General features: G+C 42.6%; 1 protein-coding gene across 1 annotated transcript; it reads right to left on the bottom strand.

Moving 5' to 3' along the window:
* Positions 1 to 4,825: 4,825 nt before the first annotated feature.
* Trim69 (tripartite motif containing 69) lies at positions 4,826 to 22,656 on the bottom strand. The gene is made up of 7 exons (XM_032904089.1): positions 22,502 to 22,656; positions 16,465 to 16,941; positions 14,454 to 14,549; positions 10,879 to 11,112; positions 9,556 to 9,578; positions 9,347 to 9,471; positions 4,826 to 5,425 (listed from the first exon to the last, which is right to left on the bottom strand). Exons 1-7 carry the CDS (start codon positions 22,559 to 22,561, stop codon positions 4,887 to 4,889), a joined length of 1,554 nt encoding a protein of 517 aa, XP_032759980.1. The 5' UTR covers positions 22,562 to 22,656; the 3' UTR covers positions 4,826 to 4,886.
* Positions 22,657 to 23,663: the final 1,007 nt, after the last annotated feature.

Genomic DNA, 23,663 nt, shown 5'->3' with positions numbered 1-23,663 from the left:
TACAGCCCCTTTAGGTCCCAGGGCTTCCAACCCAGCTCTTCTTTACCAGGTTTCCTCTCACGGTCCACCGCTCCACACCCAGACACCAAATTCTTGGCAAAGATTTTATTACCCAAGAAGGGACTGTGTGGTGGTGGTGGGTGCCTCTGGATTGGGCAAAGACAGCATCCGGTGTCGTTGCAGGAGCAGCTTTTAAGGAGAAGAGGGGAAATCTGTACTAGGAGGAGTTGACAAGGACCTCCTGATTAGACATTTTAGTGTAGCCAAAGTACAAATTTTGGTAGCTGGACCCTGGTGGTCAGGCTCAGGAATGAGTCATGCATAAGGAAGTAACCAAATAAAGAAGACTCGGTGGCTAGTTTTAGGAATGTAGACGTGCCTAACTAAGGGAATCCAATGGTTTTCAAGGGAGAGGGAAGGCAAGATTTCCTGACACCATGTTTGCCGTGCTTGGCTTGTTAGAGGCCTTCCCCCAAGGTTTTGTGTTTGCTAGGCAAGCACCACCAGCTAAGTTACCACCTCCAGCCTGTGGTCTTAAGTTCTTAAACTAAAACACTGCCCAGACGGGACTGTAACTCATTGGCAGAGTGCAGTGCAAGGCCTGGGCTTGTTTTCCAGGATTGTAAAGCAGATGAGTAAGTAAGGAGGGGAAGCACAAGGAAGGAAGGAGAAGAATGAGGCTAGGAAGTCCCTCTTAAACTGAGGGTGACAGGTTTTTTGAGATGTTATTTCTCTTGCTCAGTCTAACCTAATCTCAGATTTCAGGATAGTATTCTGTACAGAGGGTTGTTCGAATTTTCTTGTTTCTGAGGTCTTCATATGATTTATAGGTTCGCCTTAGATCTGCGATCCTCTGCTTCGACCCCCAAATGTGAATATGACATATCAGTTCCCAGATAAAAGACACACAACCTTTATAGTAAGCCTTAAAGGCACCAGGGCTGGGGGACAGGCATCTACCCTCTATGTGTTATGTCTACTTCCCCGCCAGTAACCCCGAGTTATAACTTGCCATGTTCCATCTAGGCAGCTCTTGACACCAATTGGGCAGCCCTCGTGGCCGTGTTTTCATGACTCACCTACCCCATGGTGTCTCCTCTCTCCACCTTCTCTTCTCCCCTTGTTGATGTCTCTCCTTAGACCCCCAACCCCGGGGAACTGAAACCCCGCCTACCTGTCTTCTTCACAGCTATAAGCATCTTATTCACCAATGAGGGATAACTTGGGGGCAAGGTTCCATAGCATCACTTGAGTCTGTGTGAGAATCTCCTCATCCCTGGGGGTAACTAGGGCCAGCATTTAGCATTGCAACACAGAGCAGCAGACCAAAGCTCAGCATACATACTGATAGATTTTAAAATTTGCAAATATGTGTGATTTTCTAATTCTAAATATAGTTGTTTGTGGCGTCGCTGCATTAAAATAAAATACTAGTCTGTTTGATGAGATCTTTTGAAATTTGTTAGCATTTTCTATATAATGGAAGTATATGGCCTGTAAGGTTATATCTTTAAAAAAAATGCCCTGAAGCAATCTGATGTTCTAGAATACAGTATTCTGTCTGTTTATTGGGTCAAATTACTCATAGTGTGTGATTCTCTGTCAGGTAGCAGGAAACCCATGTACAAATGTTGTGGATGTGCAATTAATTCTTATATGTCTTAAATTTTTGTGTGTTATAATTAGACACGTACAAACTCATACTTGTTATTTTTTATTTGTTTGAACCAGTGAGCACTTAAGTATGAGAGGCAAACAATCTCAAGACACACAGAACACCAGAGAATGGTTTTGGCTCCAGGCAAAGGGTTTTTTAAATTGAGACATAGCATTGAGCATGACAGAAGAAAAAAAAAATACATCAGTTTGACTCTATTAAACTTCTCCTCATCAAAGTCACCATAATTAGAGTGAATATACACAAGTCACAAAATGGGGAAGGTATCCAAAGGACAGAGGATTAGTGTCCGGAATATATAAGCAGCCTTATGAGACATTAAGGGAGAAATGATCCAATCAGAAAATTTAGCAAATACTTGAATAGACTTTTCGGTAAAAGACCCACAAATGACCAGCAAACCCACAAAAAGATGCCTAGTCACATAGTAGTTAGGGAAAGGCAAATTAAAACCACAAGATACCATTATGTGTTGACCTTATTAATAACAAGTGGGTTGGCAAAGGCAGAGTCATGGAAATTCCTACTGCCCTCCTAGTGAGATTGTACATCCTGTACTATCGCTTTGAGAAACAGTTCAGCCTTAACTGAAGTAATGTCACCAAATGCTTATCAGATACACACTTAGGGAAACTCTTACTCCCGTGCACACAGAGAATGTTTGTGGCAACTTAGTTGCTAGTAGCAATGATAACAAAAAGGAAAAATAAAAACGATCACTGTACACCGGGTATTTAAATTGCAGTCTCTCCTTCAAGTTTTTAAATTACCTTTATTTCTTAACTTGAGGGATGACACAGTTTGCATGTGGAGGTCAGAGGACAACTTCAAGGAGTCGGTTCTCCTTCCGTGTGCGTCCTAAGGATCGAACTCAGGTCATCAGGCATGGCAGTAACTGACTTTCCCCTCTAGTTATCCCGAATTACTGCGTTTTTACACCAGGTAGATGCTAGAAGCCAATGGTACTCGACCCTACATATACTATAGTGCTTTCCACCCCTGTAGGTATATAGCTATGGCAGAATTTAACTTATAAATGAGGTAAGACATTGACAATTAATAAATTAGAACAATTGCAAAAATATATTGAGCACAAGTTAATGTGTTTTCCCTTAGCCACATCGACAGAGTTAGTATATATATTGTGGCTATGCAGCTCTATCCTGAGTGGGAGAAGCTGGAAGACATAAGATTTTATCATACTACTCAGAAATGCAGATTTTATTTAATTATTTATGCAGTGCTGGGGAGTGAACCAGAGCCTCAGACATGAGAAGCAAGCGTTCTGCCACTGAGTTGCACCCTCAGCGCTCAGAACAATTTTAAATGACCGAACCATTTACGTCTGGGGTTTCTCATGATATTTTCAGACTATAGTTGACCGTCGTAACTGTGAGATATGAAACCGTGAATAAGGAAAGGAATACATCATCGAACACTGTAATTTTGAATTTTCAAAAAGCCCAGGAAGAAAAACAACACCATATCCTTTATTTTCAAGTTCAAAAGAAGTGGTCAAATGAAAATATATAATTTAGGAATCTTTGAATTTTCAAAATAGAAATGCAATATGCATGTATAAAAACATCTATAGTTTCTGTCGTTAGAAGAGTTTTTATGTAAAACATACTGCTATCTACTTATTTGTTATGGGTGTGTGTGTGTCTGAGTGTGCACACCATGTGTGTTCAGGAACCGGAGGAAGGCAGAAGAAAACATCAGATCCCCTGAGACTGAAATGACAGATGGTTGTAAGAAGCCGCGTGGGTTCTGAGAATTGAACCTGGGTCCTCTGCAAGAGCAGGAACTGCCATTAACCACTGAGCCACCTCTCCAGAGGAGTAAATACCTGACGAGTGAAAGAGGCGCACAGGAGCCTCCAGTGTTATGTTTGGGTTCTCAAGCTTATCTGTTATTTAATTAGTAACTTTATTATCATTCTCAGAAAACCTGGACCTATCTGTCACCTGCCTTTATTATTATGCATTTTTGATGTTTTCTTAAATAATTAAGAAAGGTATGTTTGTTGATAGGGGACAATACCAAGCAAAGTTCCAGGCTCAAAATGAGTTCTCACAACCATTTGATTGACGTGAGGTCCTTAGAAGACACAGGACGGGGCTGTACTAATGGCCCAGTGGTCAGGGCATTCACTGCTCTTTCAGAGGACCCATGTTTGCTTCCAGCAGCCACATCAGGCAAGCTCACAACCATCTATAACTCCAGCTCTCGGGGACGCAGCATCCTCTTTGGCACTCCACAGGCATCATCCGTGTGGCAGGCACATGCTCGGATACATATGTGTGCACAGGCGTCATGCTAGTTACTGAAATCATGTTGTAAATGCACACATTGTATAGAAAGACGGGTTTAGCAAGGGAGTTTCAAGGAGAGGAAATAGGGCCATTTCACTGAGAGTACTGTGGGTATTGAGAACTGTGGACCTCAGAAGAAGGGACGGGCTGAAGAATGAACATACTGAGGAAAGTGGGGTCAAAATAAATAAATAAATAAATAAATACAGGCAGGACTGGTGAAAAGGGACAGAGTCAAATGCAGATAGAAATATGGGTGTGTTTTAATATAGGAGAAATAGGTACCACTTATGAATAAAGCAGGAGGAAGGAACTGAAAGGAGGGGAAGGAGCCTGAGATTTAATAGGCCAAAAAACATGTTAGGAGGATTGCAGGAAGACAAGATGATGAGCTAATTCGGGCCATTTTCCACTTTAGGTCGCCGGAGCAAATTTTCAGATTTAAAGCAACATGTTGTAGAAAACTGACAAGGTGGAATTTTATAATGAAATCCCAGCTCTGGGGGAAAAAAAAGATAATTCAACAGGAGTAAGAGCGCGGATGTGAAAATCCATCCTCTTAAAATCATGCTGGCAGCCAGTGAGGAAGACCTTTCAGGCCCAATCGAAGAGGGTTCCTAACATCACAGAATCACCTCGCACTTTGCTCCAGAGACAAGACATGAGGAGTACACTCCGGGTACTCTTGTGTCTTAGAAGACCTCAGAGAAGCAGAATGTTATCTTGAATGGCTCCAGCAAAATCTGGGTGGGAAACTGAATTGTAAGTCGGTTTGTGAATCCTGCTTCCGTTATTTCAGAGTTCTCCATAGAGTGGAAAGAGAGTCCAGTGAAATTGGTGAACTATTTCAATACTTTAATAACGCCCTGAATTTATACAATAGTATAACTTAATCACTGTGGATGTACGATGTGCAATGGCTCTTTATTCTCCCCACCGTCATTAAGGCAGGGGCACAAGTAGGGGAAAAGTTTCTCCAGGAAAACACTAGTGAAGGTGTAAAGATGGGTCATGTTCGTAGCATTGTAGAAGGACACCTGCCCTCCCTCATAATCCAGGTACACGCCCACCCTTCTGAGATCACCTAGGTTCAGACTGCATGAGGGCAGATCCAGGGCCTTTAGATCCGTTTGGTTCCTTAGTCTTAGAAGCCAGAATCCTTGCTCTGGAGTCAGAGGGCAGCTCCCCTTCCGAATGATAGACTCTCTGACGATTCCAATCGTCCATTTTGTCTTCTTTGCCACTTCTATTTCCCAGTACCATTTCCCAGAGGTGAAGCCTTTTGAGCCCAGCACAGCCACACTTGAATCAAACCTCTCTGGGTCATCAGGCATTACCTGTTTAACATCACCGTGGCACACACTGGTCCGGCTATTGGATAGCACCAGATTTGGATGAGCTGTTTTAGGATCCAGAGTTAGTTGAGATGGGCCTGGTTAGAAAATGAGATAGCAGGGAAGAGAAGAGGTGAATGCAATGTCCCACAGTAAGAAATACCACCATAGTGCTTTTCTCTCCCCATATGCACAAACCCTTAGCCAGGAAGGTTCTTGTATTCTTTCTCTCTTTCTTCTTCCTTCCTTCCTTTCTTTCTTTTTTAAAGATTTATTAATTTATTATATAGAAGTACACTGTAGCTGTCTTCAAACACACCAGAAGAGGGCATCAGATCCCATTACAGATGGTTGTGAGCCACCATGTGAATGCTGGGATTTGAACTCAGGACCTCTGGAAGAGCTGTCAGTGCTCTTAACCTCTGAGCCATCTCTCCAGCCCTCTCACATACTTTCTGTTGCTTGGTGTCCATTTCGCTATTTCCAGACATTTTTATCTTTAGGATAAAATCAGACTTTTCTCTGAAGTAACTTATGTTCTACTGAAGGAAAAATATAAATAATGTGAACCTTTACTAATACCAAAAGTATAAAAATTAGGTGAGGGTGCCCTAGGAAATCTTCCTAAGGAGAGTGTCTAAGGAGAGTGTCTCAGTTGGGATATTAACATATATGAGATGTTCACTTTGGGTACACAGAGAAAGCAAAGGTAGATTAAATACAGGTGGTTGCTTGTGTATGAATGACTATCTGTTAGAGCTTGGTAAGACTGAGGTACCTGGTAGAGATTGTGTTTGGTTTAGCATGCAGTGAGACATTAAAGCAGTGGTATCTGCCACTGCGCTTCAGAATTTAGTCTACAAATTATGTGCTTGCCCGCCTGGGACAAGATAATACAGACACTGAGAGCAAGCATTTAGAAATGTTTATGGAGATCTAACAAAGTAACTTTATGACAGTTGAATCTGGTAATTATAAAACCAGGCTTGGCTAGAGAGACAGCTCAGTGATTTAGAGCACTGACTGCTCTTCCAGAGGTCCTGAGTTCAAATCCCAGCATTCATATGGTGGCTCACAACCATCTGTAATGAGATCTGATGGCCTCTTCTGGTGTGTCTGAAGACAGCTACAGGGTACTTATATAATAAAAAAATACATCTTTAAAAAAGATCGCCCCACACCTTTAATCCCAGCACTCAGGAGGCAAAGGCAGGTGGATCTCTGAGTTTGAGGACAGCCTGGTCTACAGAGCAAGTCTCAGTACAGCACTGTCTCAAAAATCTAAATAAATAAGTAATTAAATAAATGAGATAAAACCAGGCTTATACTTTGTAAACAACCTTTAATTTCACATTTGAAAGTAATTAATTTATATTGTAGTCTACAATAATAGAATTCCATAACAGATGGATATTTTTTTTAATATGTAGAAGCTAAGGAAGTTTGCTTCATATAAACAGAATAGGGTAGAATGATATTGAATAACAGGTACCAAAGTACAATGAGATAGATATTAATTTCAGAGTTTAATATCCCAATATGGTAATTGTAATCTGCAATAATTTATTATATATTATATGTACATATATGTTCCAGTGGTTTGGTTTTGTTTTGTTGGCAGTGCTGAACCCAGGGCTTTGTACATGTTAAGCCAGCACTCTATTACTGAGCTACAGCCACAGATTCTTTTTAATTTATTTATTTTATATGAGTCCACTGTAGCTGTCTTCAGACACACCAGAAGAGGGCATCAGATCCCATTACAGATGGCTGTGAGCCACCATGTGGTTGCTGGGAATTGAACTCAGGACCTCTGGAAGAACAGTCAGTGCTCTTAACTGCTGAGCCATCTCTCCAGCCCCATAGGTTTTATTATATATTTTTATACAACTAAAAGAGCTCAAAAAGTGATAAATGTTTGAGGAGATATAAATTCTGTTTACTATGGTTTAATTTTTATATGTTGCATACGTGCAGTGGATATCATATTGTATCCTATAAATACATACAAAAATGTGTCAATTAAAATTCAGTTGGAGCAGTAGTACACACCTGTAATTCTGGTACTCAGTAGGTTGAAGCAGAAAGATCCTAAGTTCAAGGCCGGCCTGAGCAATATAATGAGATCCTGATTTTGCTGTTGCTGTGGCTGCTGTTTAATGTTTTAAGTCAGGTAAATGCCTATAATCCTAACACTTTGGAGGTGTAAACAACAGGATCAGGGGCTCAAGATCACTTCTGGCCACGTAAGCACTCTTGGCCAGCTTGGGCTACATGAGATTCTGTATCCAAAACAAACCAACAGACAAACAAACAAAAGAAACCGTCCAAAAAGCAACTTGTGGCTGGAAAGATGGCTCAGAGCTTAAGAGCACGTAGTACTTCTTCTTGCTCTGTTTCTAGCACCCACGTCAGACAACTTACAACTGCCCATATCTCCAGAACCAGGGGAACCAGTACCTTTTTCTGGCCTCTGTTGAAAGCCGCACGTAGGGAAACCAACTCATACACAGACACACTGTTTTGTCCTGTCTTGTTTTGTTTCTTTAAATCCTTTTTAACAAGCATGGCTAATAAAGGATTGTCCACTTATAATTTAATGTTAAAGCAATCAACAGAAGTATGGTCAAAAGATTAAATATATCTTAGGAATGGCCAAGAAGCACGTGGAGAGGCTTTCAACCACTTGAGGAAGAAAAAGCATCGATAGTTTCTTATAAAATTAAATGGCACATCTTCAACCCCACAGATCCACACAACTTTATTTATAATATCCCTGAAGTGTGATCTAAAAGCTCATCAGCCTGGAGAATAGATAAACACATTATGATATATTCATTAAACAAATTATTGCTACGTGCAACAAAGGTGAATCAAAGGAAGCACCGTGCTTTGTACAGGAGTCGAGACGCACAATACAGTAATGTGTGATCTGCATTAAATCAAACATTTGCAAAGATGTATCAAAAGTGAAATAAAGCAGATTAGCCAGCAGGAGGGACTGGAGCTACACAGAAAGAACTAACTGTAAAGAGACTTGTGGAAACTTTGAAGTGTGTGTGTGTGTGTGTGTGTGTGTGTGTGTGTGTGTGTGTGTGTGTGCGCGTGGGCGTGTGTGTGTACAGGTATGCCCATACATGTGCATGTGGAGGTCAGAGGTCTACTTTAAGTATCTTCCTCATCATTCTGTATCTTAGTTTTTGAACAGGTTTCTTGCTGAATCTAGAATTCACGCAAGACTGTCCAGCCTGCAGGTCTTGTCAGAGCTATGTTTTCCTACAACCTCATCCCTAGTGCTGGGGCTACAGTCGTATGCCACCATGCCTGGCTTTTTACATAGGCACTAAGGATTCAAACTCGGGTCCTTGTGTTTGCTCAGTGCTAAGCCAACTCTCCAACCCCCATCTATATCCTGATCACAGAGATATTTCCATGTTTGTCAAAACTCAGCATGTACACTGGGAATATTTAGGTAAAATAGGCAGATTCTGCCCTATTGATTATACTTCAGTGAAATCGGTTTCTTTCAGTGTTAGTCACCTGAAAAATGTAACAGGGATATATTTACAATTTTAACTAGTTTAATAACAAACAATAATATTATCTATACAAATTTTGTAAAAGCTATCTAAATTCTTATTTTATACACATCTTATCTAGACCATTATTTCTTTTTCTTGAAATAATACCACTTGTGTTATTTTTTCCTGTTCAGACCTTTGATATTTGCAAGAATTCATATAGCTGATGTAGCTAAACAGGATAAAATTGTGACTACTTCCACACGTTATAGATCAAACAAAATCATAGGCTGAGGAGTAATTCTAATATCAGACTTTTATATGTTATTAGTTCAAAGACACATATTCTTAAATCATAGCAGCAGGAGAAAAAGAAAAAATTTTTGTGACTAAACTCTACCCAACTCTGTCTCCTTCCTGTCTCAAACTAAAGAACCCTGGTCACAGATGAAATATAGATTATGGGCCATAGGAATCAATAGCTCATCCCTACTGTACCTGGAGAGAGAATGGACTGCATTTCCCTCCAGATGGTATACTGGATAGGACCTCTGAAGCGACCTAGGCTCAGCTTTTTGGAGATAAGCTGTCTGGGTACAAGTGTCTTCATTCCTTTCTCCATGCTGTAAGGGACACACAAATAGTTTATTTTGAGACATCCTCCAGTGGTGGAAGGAGGGGATAGAGTACCATGGAGAAACACTTACTTCTCTAGGAGCTTTGTGATGTCCTAAAAGAGAAAAGAAGAAACAGAGAAGTCAGATGCCTGCTCATCATCTCTAGAAATCTCTCTGGTTATACTGGTAACCATCCAGGTTTGACCATCAATATTGGCTTCCTTTAGAGAGGGTCCCCAGTCCATCACCAACAACAGTTTTCATCCTCTACAGGCTTTGCTAATTAGCATCCCAGTCTAACCCTTGATAAACTGACCTCTCATTTGCTAACCTTCTGATTTTCTATACTTCCAACTCTCATAGGAAACAAGAGAAGAGCTAGGAAGCCCACAGTTAAGGTCAACTTATTAAAAAGTGAGTGCTTCCAAATACTCCAACAAGAAAAGATCAGGAGCGATCCCAGGGCCAAGGGTAACCAAACTTCTGAGTGCTGAAGTGATCACCAATGCTGCTATAAAAGTCAGACTTCAGGCAGCAAAGTTTGACAAAAAGCTTTTTCGATAGTTCAGTTTATAATTTCAGCAAGGCCAAAACTCAACAAATACATAAGAGACTTATTTTTGAAAAATAAAGCTTCTATGTTCTTTATGGGAAAGTAAGAAACTGTACTATTGTGTTTCATAGGAAGATGAAAGTAAAGCTTCCACTGAACATAAAGTAAAAGCCGCTACTTATCTCCCACGGAACCTAAAAAGTTAGTTGTGTTGGGTTGTATTGGGTTGGGTTGGGTTGGGTTGGGTTGTATTGGGTTGGGTTGGGTTGAGTTGGGTTGTATTGGGTTGGGTTGGGTTGAATTGAGTTGGGTTGTATTGGGTTGGGTTGGTTTGGTTTGGGTTGGGTTGGGTTGGGTTGTATTGGGTTGGGTTGGGTTGGGTTGGGTTGGGTTGGGCTGGGTTGTATTGTGTTGGGTTGTATTGGGTTCTATTGCGCTGTATTGGGTTGGGTTGTGTTGGGTTGTGTTGGGTTGGTTTGGGTTGTATTGGGTTGGTTTGGGTTGTATTGGGTTGGGTTGGGTTGTATTGGGTTGGGTTGTATTATGTTGGGTTGTATTGGGTTCTATTGCGTTGTATTGGGTTGGGTTGTATTGGGTTGGTTTGGGTTGTATTGGGTTGGTTTGGGTTGTATTGGGTTGGGTTGTATTGGGTTCTATTGCGTTGTATTGGGTTGGGTTGGGTTGTATTGGGTTGGGTTGGGTTGGGTTGGGTTGGGTTGGGTTGGATAGGGCAGGATATGGTTGGAGTGGGTTGAGCTTGGTTAAGATTTGCTTTCCTTCCATCACTACCCACCCCCCATTCCCAGTTTCTCTTTCCTCCTTCCAAGTATACCCATAATCAATTGTGTTCAGAATCTCACTGTGAGGAAGTCGAAGGAGTTCTGCTGTTCCATCCGTGCCTGAATGTTCGCCAGCATGTCTTTGGCAAGGAGACACTGCTCCTGAATCTGGTTCAGATTCGCATCCATCTCCTCATTCAAGACTTTCCCCTCATCCCGGAGGTCATTGAGAATGTCCTTTTCTTTGTTGTGCAGAAACTGATGCAGCTTTAGAAACTCCAAGGAAAGGTTTTGTTGCAGTTGTATCTTGTTGTCCTGGAAACCTCCATAATCATCACCACGATTACTACTGAGACTAGCATTTGGGGATGGGCTTACACCACACCACATACCTTGGGCAATTCCACACAAATGGCTGCTTGCCATCAACATTCAGTTCTACTAAATAAAGCTCTTTGGGGGGCTTGTTCCTTCTTTCCCAACTAGTTTAATGGTGTAGGACGGTTGGTTTTGTTTTCAGTGCTTGGATGATAACCTGTGCTCTAATAAATAATGTTGTGGAGTCCATCAAACATCCTAAAATGAATACTAACAGTACTTTCCTAGACTGGCAAATCAGTATCTACTGAAGAATGCTCTTAGACCAGGGAGACCTATCCTTTAAAAATCAAAACTAACACAGCCAGAATACAGCAAATACAGAGGCGAATGCCAGCAGCAAACCACTGAACTGAGAATAGGACCCCGTTGAAGGAATCAGAGAAAGAACTGGAAGAGCTTGAAGGGGCTTGAGACCCCATATGTACAACAATGCCAAGCAACCAGAGCTTCCAGGGACTAAGCCACTACCTAAAGACTATGCATGGACTGACCCTGGACTCTGACCTCATAGGTAGCAATGAATATCCTAGTAAGAGCACCAGTGGAAGGGAAGCCCTGGGTCCTGAAGACTGAACCCCAGTGAACTAGACTGTTGGGGGGAGGGCGGCAATGGGGGGAGGGTGGGGAGGGGAACACCCATAAGGAAGGGGAGGGGGGAAGGGGGATGTTTGCCCGGAAACTGGGAAAGGGAATAACACTCGAAATGTATATAAGAAATACTCAAGTTGGATGTTTGCCCGGAAACCGGGAAAGGGAATAACACTCGAAATGTATATAAGAAATATTCAAGTTAATAAAAAAAAAAAGAAATACTCAAGTTAATAAAAAAAATTAAAAAAAACAAAAAACAAAAAAAAAAAAGTAAACTAAAACCCATTACCTGCGTTTTAGAAAATAAATAAATAGTAATCAAAATTTATGTACCCTTAAAAAAAAAATCAAAACTACTCCTTTTGCCAAGGCCACATAGAAGAAACAGTACATGAGTGGATGAACAATGTACAAAGCACTAAAATTGAAAGTTGCTGCACTTGCAGTGTGTGTGTGTGTGTGTGTGTGTGTGTGTGTGTGTGTGTGTGCGTGCACGTGCACAGCTTCTTTCCTGGTGAACAATCTATTCTTGGCTCCTCATTTTCTTCATTTCCAATGACTTACAGCTTTTACCACTCATTTTCAACAACATATGGAATTTCATCATTCCCAGAAAATGTATCATTTCCGAAATGACTTTGTGTTCCAAGTTCACTTGCTCCCTGCTGCAGCACTGTTGGATCTCAGTGAACATTTGTGTTCATCCTGGGCATGGTGGTGCCTGGCTCTAATCCCAGCACTTGGAGAATCAGGCAGGCATGATCTGTATGAGTCTGTGGCTAGCCTGGTCTACAAAGTAAGTTCCAGGGCTACCAGAGCTACCTGGAGAGACAGACCCTGTTTCAAGAAACTAATCAATTCATCAACATCGACTCTCTCTGTTTTATCCATAAGTGTCTGTCTTCACGGCTTGTCTTACATGGCTTAGATTCCATGGACAACCATTACTGCACCCTTAGGTAGCCTTACCTCCATCGTTCTCTCAACCCATGTGCTTCCAGTTTCCCTTTCTCATGATTTCCCAGTCTAACCAGCTTTGAATGTTAAAAATCAGTTGGTGTTCTGTCCAAGGCTCACTGCACACTTCCCAGGCAATATCCATCCAGCTGCAGCTTTTGATCCTCCAGCTTTCTCCAGCTTTTGAACTCCAGACTTCTAAACCCAAATGCTGCCTGATATCACTGTTCACTCCTCATATTTAATCAGTCATTGCGTCTATAGAATTTCCTCCCTACACCACATGTTCTTGTTTATCTCTGTATAGTATCAAGTACCTTTGCGCTTGGCATGCTGCCCTGCAAGTTTTCGAACCATATGGTCCTGCTGTTGTCTCTCTAAGCCATTTTCCACACAGCCATCAGATACTTTCAAAACGAAATGAAACTGTGGAGTGCTTACAAATCTTTATTTTTCACGTCACGGGATCAAGTTAAAAGCACTTCATTTCTTCCATACAAGGACCTGCATGACTGGGTCGTTTCTGCCTCCTCAGTGTTGTCTTGCCTGGTGTGCTCTGGCTTTATTGGACTTGTTCTAACATCCTGTTTCCAGACTTTTCCCTCTCCCTTCAGCACTCTTCTCCAGGACCCTTCTCTCATATTCCCTCACACGGTTCATTTGATTACCTTACTCATCCTACAGTCCTCAAAAAAAAATTTTTTTTTACAGTGAATCTCATGTGTCCCAGGCTAGCCTAAAATTAGAAATGTAGTCAAAGATGCCTTGAACTTCTGATCCTCCTTTTACCTTCTGAGTGCTGGAATTATAGGTGTGCGCCATCATGCCCAGTTTATGTGATACCGGCTCTAAAGCTCAGGGCCTCATGCATGCTAGGCAAGTACTCTGCCGACTGAGTACATCTGTAGCTCAAGGGACTTCTTCAGGTTCTCCTCTTGGATTTCTCTTCATTGCTGAGCTTTCCTATGGTACTAGTAGCTGTTCCTATGGTACTAGTCACTGTTGTTATTTTATTGGTGTTGGTAGCATCATTTAATACCTGTCTCCCATGCTTGGATTCTAGGGTGGGAATGAATCTTAGTGACCCATTCAATAAGTATGTGTTGAATGTGCAAATATTGACTATAGCAGGTGAACTAGGAAATTGAACAAAATTATCTGGATGCATGAGGAACTCCATCTGTCTTTCTTTTCCTGAGGATATATATTTTTCCAGATACTTAGAGTAATTAACGAAGGACCAGAACTTCCAATTTAGCTCCCAGCCTAGAGACCGGTTTACCTAATTTTTACTATTAGTGCTTTTTTTGGTGCTCCTGTGAAGTCTATAGTGGGCAGGCATGTATAAGCAACAGCTCTGTGAACTTTGGAAACAGTTTAGAAAGATAAATCAGATGGGAGGATATAATATGAGAACCCAGGTTCAGTGGTACCTGGTTATAAACCAAGTTTTACTGGTAAAGTCTTTATTTTGCCATAGATGAAGGGGAAGACCAAGCAGACATCAATCCCACAATGTTCACCTAGCGACTGGACCATCTAAAGGCTCAGCATGTTAGAACAAAAGGTAATCTATTCAAGTAATCAACTATTGGGAACCTTTTCCACCATATATTTCTTCCAACCTGTAGTGAAATAGCATTAATAGCCCAGGTACCATTTAGTATATCCATATAGCTGGAGTTACAGGAAGGGCATATTCCAGCAATACTTCATAAGCCCCTCACCTTGTAAGCAGCAATAGCATCTTTTTGCATTGTTCTGAGAGACTGAAGCTCTTTCAGGGTTGTCTGAAGTTGGCTCTGATAGATAGCAAGCTCCTCCTGCAAATATCAAATAGAATTAACCCAGAGCAACTTGGAAAATAAAAACATAAAGCACACCCTGGGGCTGGGGAGATGGCTCCGCAGTAAAGTGCCTGCCACAGAAACCTGAGTACAGGGCTGGGCATAGCGGTTTACCCTTATGTTCAGTGCTGGGGACGCGGAGACAGAGCTTTGGAACTTGCTTGCCAGATTACTGGTCTAGCCTAATCTGTAATCCCAGGTTTTTGTCAGAAGTCCTGTCTCAAAAAGAAAATAAAAGAAAAGGTAGGCAAGTGCTTGAGAAACACCCTAGGATTTTCCAGTGGCCTCTACGTGCATGTACACTCATACCTATAACACAGAGATATCTGTGGGACAGGGCAGGGCCTGTGTGAACAACAGCACAGGAGGTAGGTGTGGGCAGGGCAGGCTAAACAAATGACAAGATGGGGAGTCCAGTCCTGGCTCCAGAAGAGATTCTGCCAGGGGATAGAAGACACCAGTGTTTGTTTGAACAGAGAAATTTTAACATAAGGAACTATCGTGTTTCAGGTTAGCTTATTGCTGGGATGGGTAAGAAGGCTCTGTGGATGAGGGCACTCACTGCTAAGCTTATCATCCTGTGTTCAGTCTCCAGAACCTACACTGTGGGAGGAAAGAACCTGTCATGCCCACATACCTGTGGTAGGGCAGTGGGCAGGACAGCTACAAAGACACAGTGTGTTGGGAAATAAATAAGCTTCGAGGTGTTCCTTTGGTGGTTTGGCTCCTATAGACTTGTACATTTAAATGCTTGGCACATAGGGAGTGGCCGTATTAGGAAGTATGGCCTTGTTGGAATAGGTGTGGGCTTGTTGGAGGAAGTGTGTCACTGTGAAGGCAGGCTTTGAAGTCTCATCTATGCTCAAGCCATGCCCAGTGGGACAGTCTCTCCTTGCTGTCTGAAGATCAAGATGGAGAACTCTCAGCATTTCCGTTACTGTGTCTGCCTGGACACTGCCATGCTTCCTCCATTATCATGATAATGGGCTGAACCTCTGAAACTGTAAGCCAGCCTCTATTAAATGCTTTCCTGTATAAGAGCTGCCTTGGTCATGGTGTCTCTTCACAGCAGTAAACCCCAAACTAAGTGTCTCCTACTGTCTGGAGTTCTCTCATATTTTCTTTAAGAAGTCCGTATCCTCTCACGTAAGCTCTTGCTATAAACTATCTTTCCTTTCCACTGTGTCATACTCCTGTCCATCGAGAATTGTTTTGTGTGGACTACACCCCGAGTTCAGTCCCCAGCACCACTGAAACTAAAGCGGTCAGCAAACTAGACACAGAAGCAGGTAAGTTCTGCCACCCTGTCAGGGGGGCTATGGCAACTCTGCAGTTCCACCCTGGCTGTGCTGTTCCCACTGGAACGCTTCTGTTTACCTTCTGCCTTTCCAAAGCCAAATGGCATCCCAGTTCTCTTCATTGTGTATCCCCTGACCATCTCAGAAATCCTCAACACTCAGGAGTCACAAACGTGACAGCTTTAGCTCTTGGTAGTGTGTTCTCATGTCTCAGGAAATCACAAACGTGACAGCTTTAGCTCTCAGTAGCGTGTTCTCATGTCTCAGGAAATCACAAACGTGACAGCTTTAGCTCTCGGTAGCGTGTTCTCATGTGCTCTGTCTATTGTTGTGCTCAGTTGACACTCTGATAACAGGAACACTAGCCTATCTGTTCATGGTTTACCCAGTGTGACTGAAGGGGTCAGCCATGGCTCCTTTACAGCTCCTCTCCTGTGCAGCATCTCTAGAGAAATAACTTTCCAAGGTAGATTGTATTTCTGAGGACTCTGAGCTTTCCTCATTATTTAAAAAAGGGGACTAGGTCAGAAGAAAGAAGAAACCCTCTAAAAGAATTTTCCTAAGGAATTTCATAAGGCCCAAGGCTCACACACCGTAAAGAAACGGACGGCTTCAGAGATTTGCAGGAAATCCTTAGACTGGCCCATGGACAGCCGGGCATCCTTGCACTGAAAGCAGATCATTTTCCCGTCTGGCTTACTGAACAGTTTCAGGTTCTCGCCGTGCTCTGGGCACTGGGGATGGCCCTTGAGCAGGGGTAGCCTCTTAATCTTCTCCACCAGCTTCTCCAGCACCAGGTTGAATGTGCAGTTGCTGTACTGACACAGCATCTTACACTCGGGGCAGAACGTCTCCTTCGCCTGCATCTTCCAGTAGTTTTGAATACAGGCTTGACAGAAGTTGTGGCCACAGGTGAGCATCAGCGGGTCGCGGAACCAGTCGTTACACAGCGGGCAGTGCAGCTCTGTGGTAATATCCTGTATCACCACTTTGGAGGGTAAGTGGGTGCTCGGATCACTCACTTCAACATAGTTGCCTGGATCAAAGTTGGAGGGGGGCCTAGAAGATACCTTTGGGAAAGAATAGCATAATTAAAGTTCTCTTACTGACCATTTCAGTACACAAGATATATAGACTCCACTCCTAAAGGGGCCGAGAATCGATCCAGCTAAAGCGCCATGATCACTTCTTTGAAAATAATGCAATGGAGGCTGGAGAGATGGCTCAGCAGTTAAGGGGACCCATAGTCAGTTTCCAGCACCCACATCAAGTGCCTCAAAATGGCCGGTGACTCATGTTTCAGAAAACCCAACCCCCTTTTCTGGCCTTCACAGGAACTGCACTCATTTGGACAAACCCACATACACATCATTTAAAATAAGTACAATAAAATAAAAATTAAATTAAAAAAGAAACCAATACAGTGAATTTAATGTTTCCCAACACCATAGTCTGTGGCACTATTTTAAGTTTTAATACAGACTGAAAGCAGGAGAAGAAAATAATCAATCAAAGATACATATTTTGTTCTACATTCTTCTCTTTACTGATCTTCTCCAGTTATGCACTGAAAGGTTTACTTCGAGTTCCTGTTTCATTGGTTACTTTTACCTTCTCTGTAGCACACATACCTAGAAATGCAGTGTCTGGGGCATCCTGAACACACATTTATGGTTCCATTGACGTCAGACTACACACTATTCTCAGATATACGTGGAACATTCTCTAAGACAGACCATATGTTAAGTCACAAAACAAACCCCAATGCTTTTGAAAGGATTAAGGTCATGTGAAGTGTGTGGTGGTAGTTTGAATGAGAACGGCCCCAGGTTCATAGATTTGGTCATGGGGGATTAGGAGGAGCAGCCCTGGGGCTGGGGATTTGGTCTACCTGGGGGCCCTGGGTTTTCCGGAAAAAAAAAAAAAAAAAAAAAAAAAAAAAAAAAAAAAAAAAAAAAAAAAGAAAGGAGGAGCAGCCCTGCTGGAGAAAGTGTGTCACTGGGGTTGGGCTCTGAGGTTTCAGGGACCCAAGCCAGGCTGCCTGCAGATCTCGGCCACCCCTCTAACACCTTATCTGCCTTCGTGCTGCCATGCTTCCTGCCACGACAAAAATGGACCAAACCTCTCAATGTAAGCCAGCCCCAGTTAAGTGCTTTACTTTGTAAGAGTTGTCATGGAAATGACAACTTCTCACAGCAATACAACAATGGCTAAGACAGTGTCTTCTCAGACACTGCAGAATGGAACTAGAAAGCAAAACAAGCAAAATGGGAAACTCACAAATCTGTAAGAATTGAACAGCGTGCTCTTAATCACCCAGTGGGTCAAAGAAGTAAAGTCATAAAATACTTTTAGGTAAATGAATTAAAAATGCAGCGTACCAAACCTTGCAGTGCTGCACTCGGGTCCCTGAAGTGTATCGCTGTGAACTCTGACCTGGAACACTAAATGGATGGCTCTCAGTAGTAGGATGTTTGCCTAACACAGAAACGCCCTTGGCTCAGTCCCTAGGACCAACAGCATCAACAGCAAAAGTTAAAAAACGAAGAAAAAGAGCTCTGTGCCCAACATGTGCCTGTATTTCCAGCTACCTGAAATCTGGGACAAAAGGATTACTTAAGCCTGGGGATTTTAGCCCCACGTGAACAACATGAAAGGATCCAGCCTGTGAGCTCTCAAATGGGCTCGGAACACAAGTCAGTGATGTGCACAGCATGCCTCAGACCCTGGGTTTGATCCTTCAGCACCGTAAGAGTAAGTCAGTGAGTAAATACACAAACACAACGCATAACCTAACTTTCCCTAACAGATCAAGTGGGAAAGCACAAACTAAACAAACCACATCCAAAGCTAGCAGAGGGAAGAAAACAGTGGAAGTGAGAGCCACGGAGAACAGTAGAACCAATAAGACTCAAAGTGCAGTTTGCTGGCTTTGACAGCATGAGGGTGTATGTCAGTAATATCACGTTTAGGATGCTGAGGCAAGAACGTTGCCCATAGCCAGTCTGTGCCTAAAAAATAAAAGTAATGCTCTCAGTGGGTAGAGAATCTACAAAATTGATTAGTTAAATTATAAAAGAAGAAATCACTAAGATTTGAAATGGTTTTATTACAAGTCTCATATAAATAAAAATCTTATGACACTACTATACACAATTGTATCTAGGTTACAAACAGAGATGGTTCTAGAAACATGTTAACGACTAAAACCGACTCAAGAAGACATAGGAAACCTGAACATCTCTATAACAAGTAAATACATTTTTTAAATAATAAATTTAAAACTTCAACAAAGTAAAACCCAGGACCCTGGTTAATTCTATCAAATAGTTAACAGATTACTACTAATCCTTCTCAAATTCACCCAGAAAATAGAGTGGTACTTGTTGACCCTTTGTATGAAGTTAGCGTTCTCCTGATAATGAAGCTAGGTAAGTAAGAAAACAGACTAGGAAGGGAGGTGACTAGCGGCCACCAGTGAGTGGCACCACACCACTGCAGGCTATCGTCTAATCTGGGCCTAGTGTGACCTGACCCTCAGAGACCTGAGGCTTAGCCTAGGCAACCTCATCTGCTCTGAGGTGAAATAGCCCTTCAAGTGCTGCCTTGCTTGAGTCACATGATCAGGTGAGGCAACTTGTAAACTCTTTGCAAGGCCTAGTTTTTTCAGGAGCAGCTTAAGTGCCTTTTAGGCTTTTCTGGAAACAAGATGTTTTCTCTCCAAAGCCAAAGGCTCTGACTGGCTCCAGTGTTTCCATCCGACAGTGACTGTCAGGGGTTACACGTAGTAGGTAATACATAGTGAGAAACCTGGCAAAACAAGAAATTCAGCTCTTTAGTTTCTGAGATTTTTTGGTAATGTGTATTTAATGTGTATGTATGTTTGTCCTCCTTTATCTATGTACACTTCACGTATTCAGGAACCCAAGGGGGCACAGGACCTCCTGGAACTGCAGTTTACAAGCAGCATTGAACCACTTATATGGGCAGGTCCTCTGCAAGAGCAGTAAATTCTCTTAATCCAGGAGCTATCTCTCCAGCACCGGAACATCAACTCTTAATAGAAACCATTGTCGTGATTAAGAGAAGCCAAGTGGTAGTGTCACATGTCTTTAGTCCCAGCACTCAGGAGGCAGAGGCAGGTGGATCTCTGAGTTCCAGGTCAGCCTGGTCTACAGGTGAGTTCCAGGACAGCCAGGGATACACAGGAGGACTAACTGATGGCAGAACCATAGATGTTGCTTGGGCTGGATGGCCCATGCCTATAGTCATAGCTATCAGGAGGTAGCTAACAAGAGGACCAGTTGTTAGTCACTGTCACCATTGGCTATATATGAGTTCCAGACCAGACAACTACACAGATCCCCGCATTGTATATAGCTGGCCTGGAATATAACTGGTCACTATGTAGACCAACTAGTCCAACTTACCTGGTGAGGCCCTGTCTTAAAAATAAACAGGTAATGGAGAAATAGCTCAGTAGTTGAGAATACTTGCTACTTTGCAGAGGACCTGGATTTGTTTCCCAGAACATACATAGTGGCTCACAATCCTATGTAACTTTATTAGCAGATCTACTGCCCTCTTCTAACCTGTGTGGGCATCAGGTGTGTGCATAGAACACATACATGTGTGCAGGCAAATACTCATACACATAAGATTTAAATATTTTAAAAATAAAGAATAGGGCTGGAGAGATAGATGGCTCCGTGGTTAAGAGCACTGGCTGCTCTCCCAGAGGTCCTGAGTTCAATTCCCAACAACCACATGGTGCCTCACAGCCATCTGTATTGGGATCCGATGCTCTCTTCTGGTGTGTATGAAGACATCGACAGTGGACTCACATACATAAAATAAATAAATAACTCTTTTTTTAAAAAAGTAAAATAAAAAATAAAGCTGGGTGAGGTGGTGCAAGCCTTTAGTTCACCAGTTGGGAGGCAGAGACAGGCAGATCTTTGAGTTCAGGGCCAGTCTGGTCCACAGAAGTGGTTCCAGATTAACCAGAATTACAACAGAGAAACCTTGTCTCAGGAAAAAAAAAAGCAAAACAAAACAAGACCAAAACAAAATATAAAGAAAGAAAAACTATTTTTAGTTTAGTTTCCCATTTACAACATAAAAGCCAAATTACATAAAGGAAGAAATAATTTGAAAATTCTAGTACTTTTAGGTCTAGAGTCTAAAATAAAAGAATTCTCACAACACAAACAAAAAAGATTAACAGCTATTTTTTTAATGGACGGATAACCTGAATGGGCCTTCGTCCAACAAAGACGGACAGGCGGTCAGTACCTGAGGAAGGGTCTAATACCTTTAGTCATTAGGGAAATTCACCAGAGACTTCTGAGTGTATTATTCTCACTGTATCTCACAATGAAATATGATTTCACACTCGAATTGGTACACGCTGGAGGCAGGAGAGCGGGCTCAGAGGTTAAAAGCACTTGCTGCTTTCCCAGAGGGCTCGAGTTCCCTCTCAGCATCCACGTGGCTGCTCACAACCATGTAAAAACTCCAGTTCCAGGGGCCTCATGCCCTCTTCCGGCTCCAGTGGTGCCGGTCACACATGAGGTGCACAGACAAATGTGCAAGCAAAACATCCACACACATTTTATAAAGCACATTGCTAATGAGACTGTAAAATAGTGTAGCCACCGTGGAAAACATTTTTGTACTTCCTCAAAAAGTTAAACATAGGTGGTGTTAGCACACTCCTTTAATCCTAGTAACCAGGAGGCAGAGGCAGGAGGATCTCTGTGAGTTAGAGGCCAGCTTGGTCTACAAAGTGAGTTCCTAGATAGCCAAATAGAGCTATATAGTGAGACCCTGGCTCAAAAAACAAACAAACAAACAAACAAAAAAAAGCAAAGCAAAAATTAGAAACAAACCACCACCACCACAAAACCTATGGGCTGAAGAAATGTCTCAGTTAAGAGAGCTTGCTGTGTAAGAATATAGACCTGAGTTCAGATTTCCCACAACAACATAAAAAACCAAGTGTGACTATGTCTTCCTGTAACCTCAGTGTTGGCAAGGCAGGGGACATCTGTGGGGCTTGCTGGCCACTAGGCTAGCCAGAAAGCAGTGGGACCCCCATCTCAGGGAATAAGGCAGAGGGCGATGGAAGGCAACACCAAACCTCCCCATCCACACTTATGCGTATGTATACTCGCATACATGAGCATATCCCACATTCATACACACTGTATCATTACGGTGGACTGGAAGTGTTGCTCAGTGGTTAGGGTACTTGCCTAGAATTAGTAAGAGCCTGGGTTCAATCGCCAGCACCACAAAATAATCCCAGAACAGATAAACAAGCCCATACCAAAGATCACATGTTTTATGGTTTTGTTTATATAAAATATCCAACTTAGGTAAATACATAAGAGACATCTAGGGCACATGGGAGAAGGAAAGGTGGGAGTGACTGCCTAGAGGAAAAGAGATTTCCTCTGGGGATGACAACATTTTAGGAAGAGGTGGCTGTCGTGCATTGTAAATACATTAAATGCTACTGGGGTGGGCACTGTAAAATAATTTGTTACATGAATGACCTCTGATTCCAAAGCCTGAATTTGTATCGTGAACAAGAATGCTGCACTGTATGCTACACAAGGCTATTACCTGATAAAGAGTCACCAAAGTTGTTTCAGTCGCAGCAGCCGTGGAGCTGATGCTGTTCATAAGCACCCAGGGCCCGCTTGCCCTAGCTCCGGCCTTCCACTGTGTCAGTGTGTCAGCCGCAAGCCTCAGGACCGGGGTTAAACGGGACAGGAGCCACCATGCTGTGCTTTCAGTTTCTTTTCTGGAAACACCCACTGGGCGCGGATGGGCGGGCATTGGAGAGCCTTGCTGTCCTCCCATTCCCTTATTCATGCTCTCCAGGACCACGCGGCTCTCTTTCTTTGCTCTGAAAAACTTTATCCCTTTCTTATTTTATAATTGCCACTAACTTTTCCTTTGTGTGTATTGGGAGGGATGGGGGTGCTGGTGCTGGAAGAACTTTAGGTGTCATCCTCAGGAATGCAGTCCACCTTCTTTGAACAGCATGTCATTGTCCTGGAGCTCACCAGTTAGGCAAGGATTTTGTGCACTGAGCCCTCCCTGCACCCCAGTTTCCTTGTTTCTTCAAATATGAGTGAGGGAGGTGAGCTATATATTCCCCAGTGGGCTATTTAGAAAAGACTTACACGAACAAGGAGGCAGGTCTGTAATTGAGGTTTACATTTTTTTGTTTGTTTGTTTGTTTTTTCTTTTTTTCGGAGCTGGGGACCGAACCCAGGGCCTTGCGCTTGCTAGGCAAGCGCTCTACCACTGAGCTAAATCTCCAACCCCTATTTTTTTTTTTTTTTGAAACAATGTGCACATAAGCTCTCCCCACTAGGATCAGTGTCTCATCCACTCCACCTCCCCACCAGGTGGATTCTGCCTTCCTCCACCTTGCACCTTTGTGACTGGGGATCTAGGAAGGCAACTTTTCTGTTCTCATGGTCGTATGTTGTTGCCTCGTAGGATGAAGCACTTCCTTTGGAAAATGGTGTCACTCTGTCTTTATGCAAGGTTTGCATCCCTTGTCCCTCACACATTTTGTTTGGCCTTTACTGTATTTTGTAGTCTTTCCTAAGCTGGTACCAGAGCTTCTTAAAGTCGTAAAGGGGTTGTCTGGCATTTTGCTTTTTGTTTTTTCCTGTCTTTTTCATTCTCCTTGAGTTGTTTGTTTGTTTGTTTGTTTGGGACAGGGTCTCAAATTATTGCCCAGGCTCCCCTCACACTCAGAAGCTTCCTG

Source organism: Rattus rattus, chromosome 5 (assembly GCF_011064425.1).
Source record: "Rattus rattus isolate New Zealand chromosome 5, Rrattus_CSIRO_v1, whole genome shotgun sequence".
NCBI classification, from domain to species: Eukaryota; Metazoa; Chordata; class Mammalia; order Rodentia; family Muridae; genus Rattus; species Rattus rattus.
Note: the sequence above shows the minus strand (reverse complement) of the source record. Positions and strands in the feature narration are given on the sequence as shown.

Bases quoted from the DNA above. Each gene is read 5' to 3' on its own strand.
- Trim69 (XM_032904089.1), bottom strand. From the start codon at position 22,561: ATGAACAGCATCAGCTCCACGGCTGCTGCGACTGAAACAACTTTGGTG. The intron at 16,942-22,501 runs GTAATAGCCTTG...TCTTTCCCAAAG, and splicing joins CTTTGGTGACTCTTTATCAG to GTATCTTCTAGGCCCCCCTC. The intron at 5,426-9,346 runs GTACAGTAGGGA...TTTTCTAACCAG, and splicing joins GCAGTCCATTCTCTCTCCAG to GCCCATCTCAACTAACTCTG.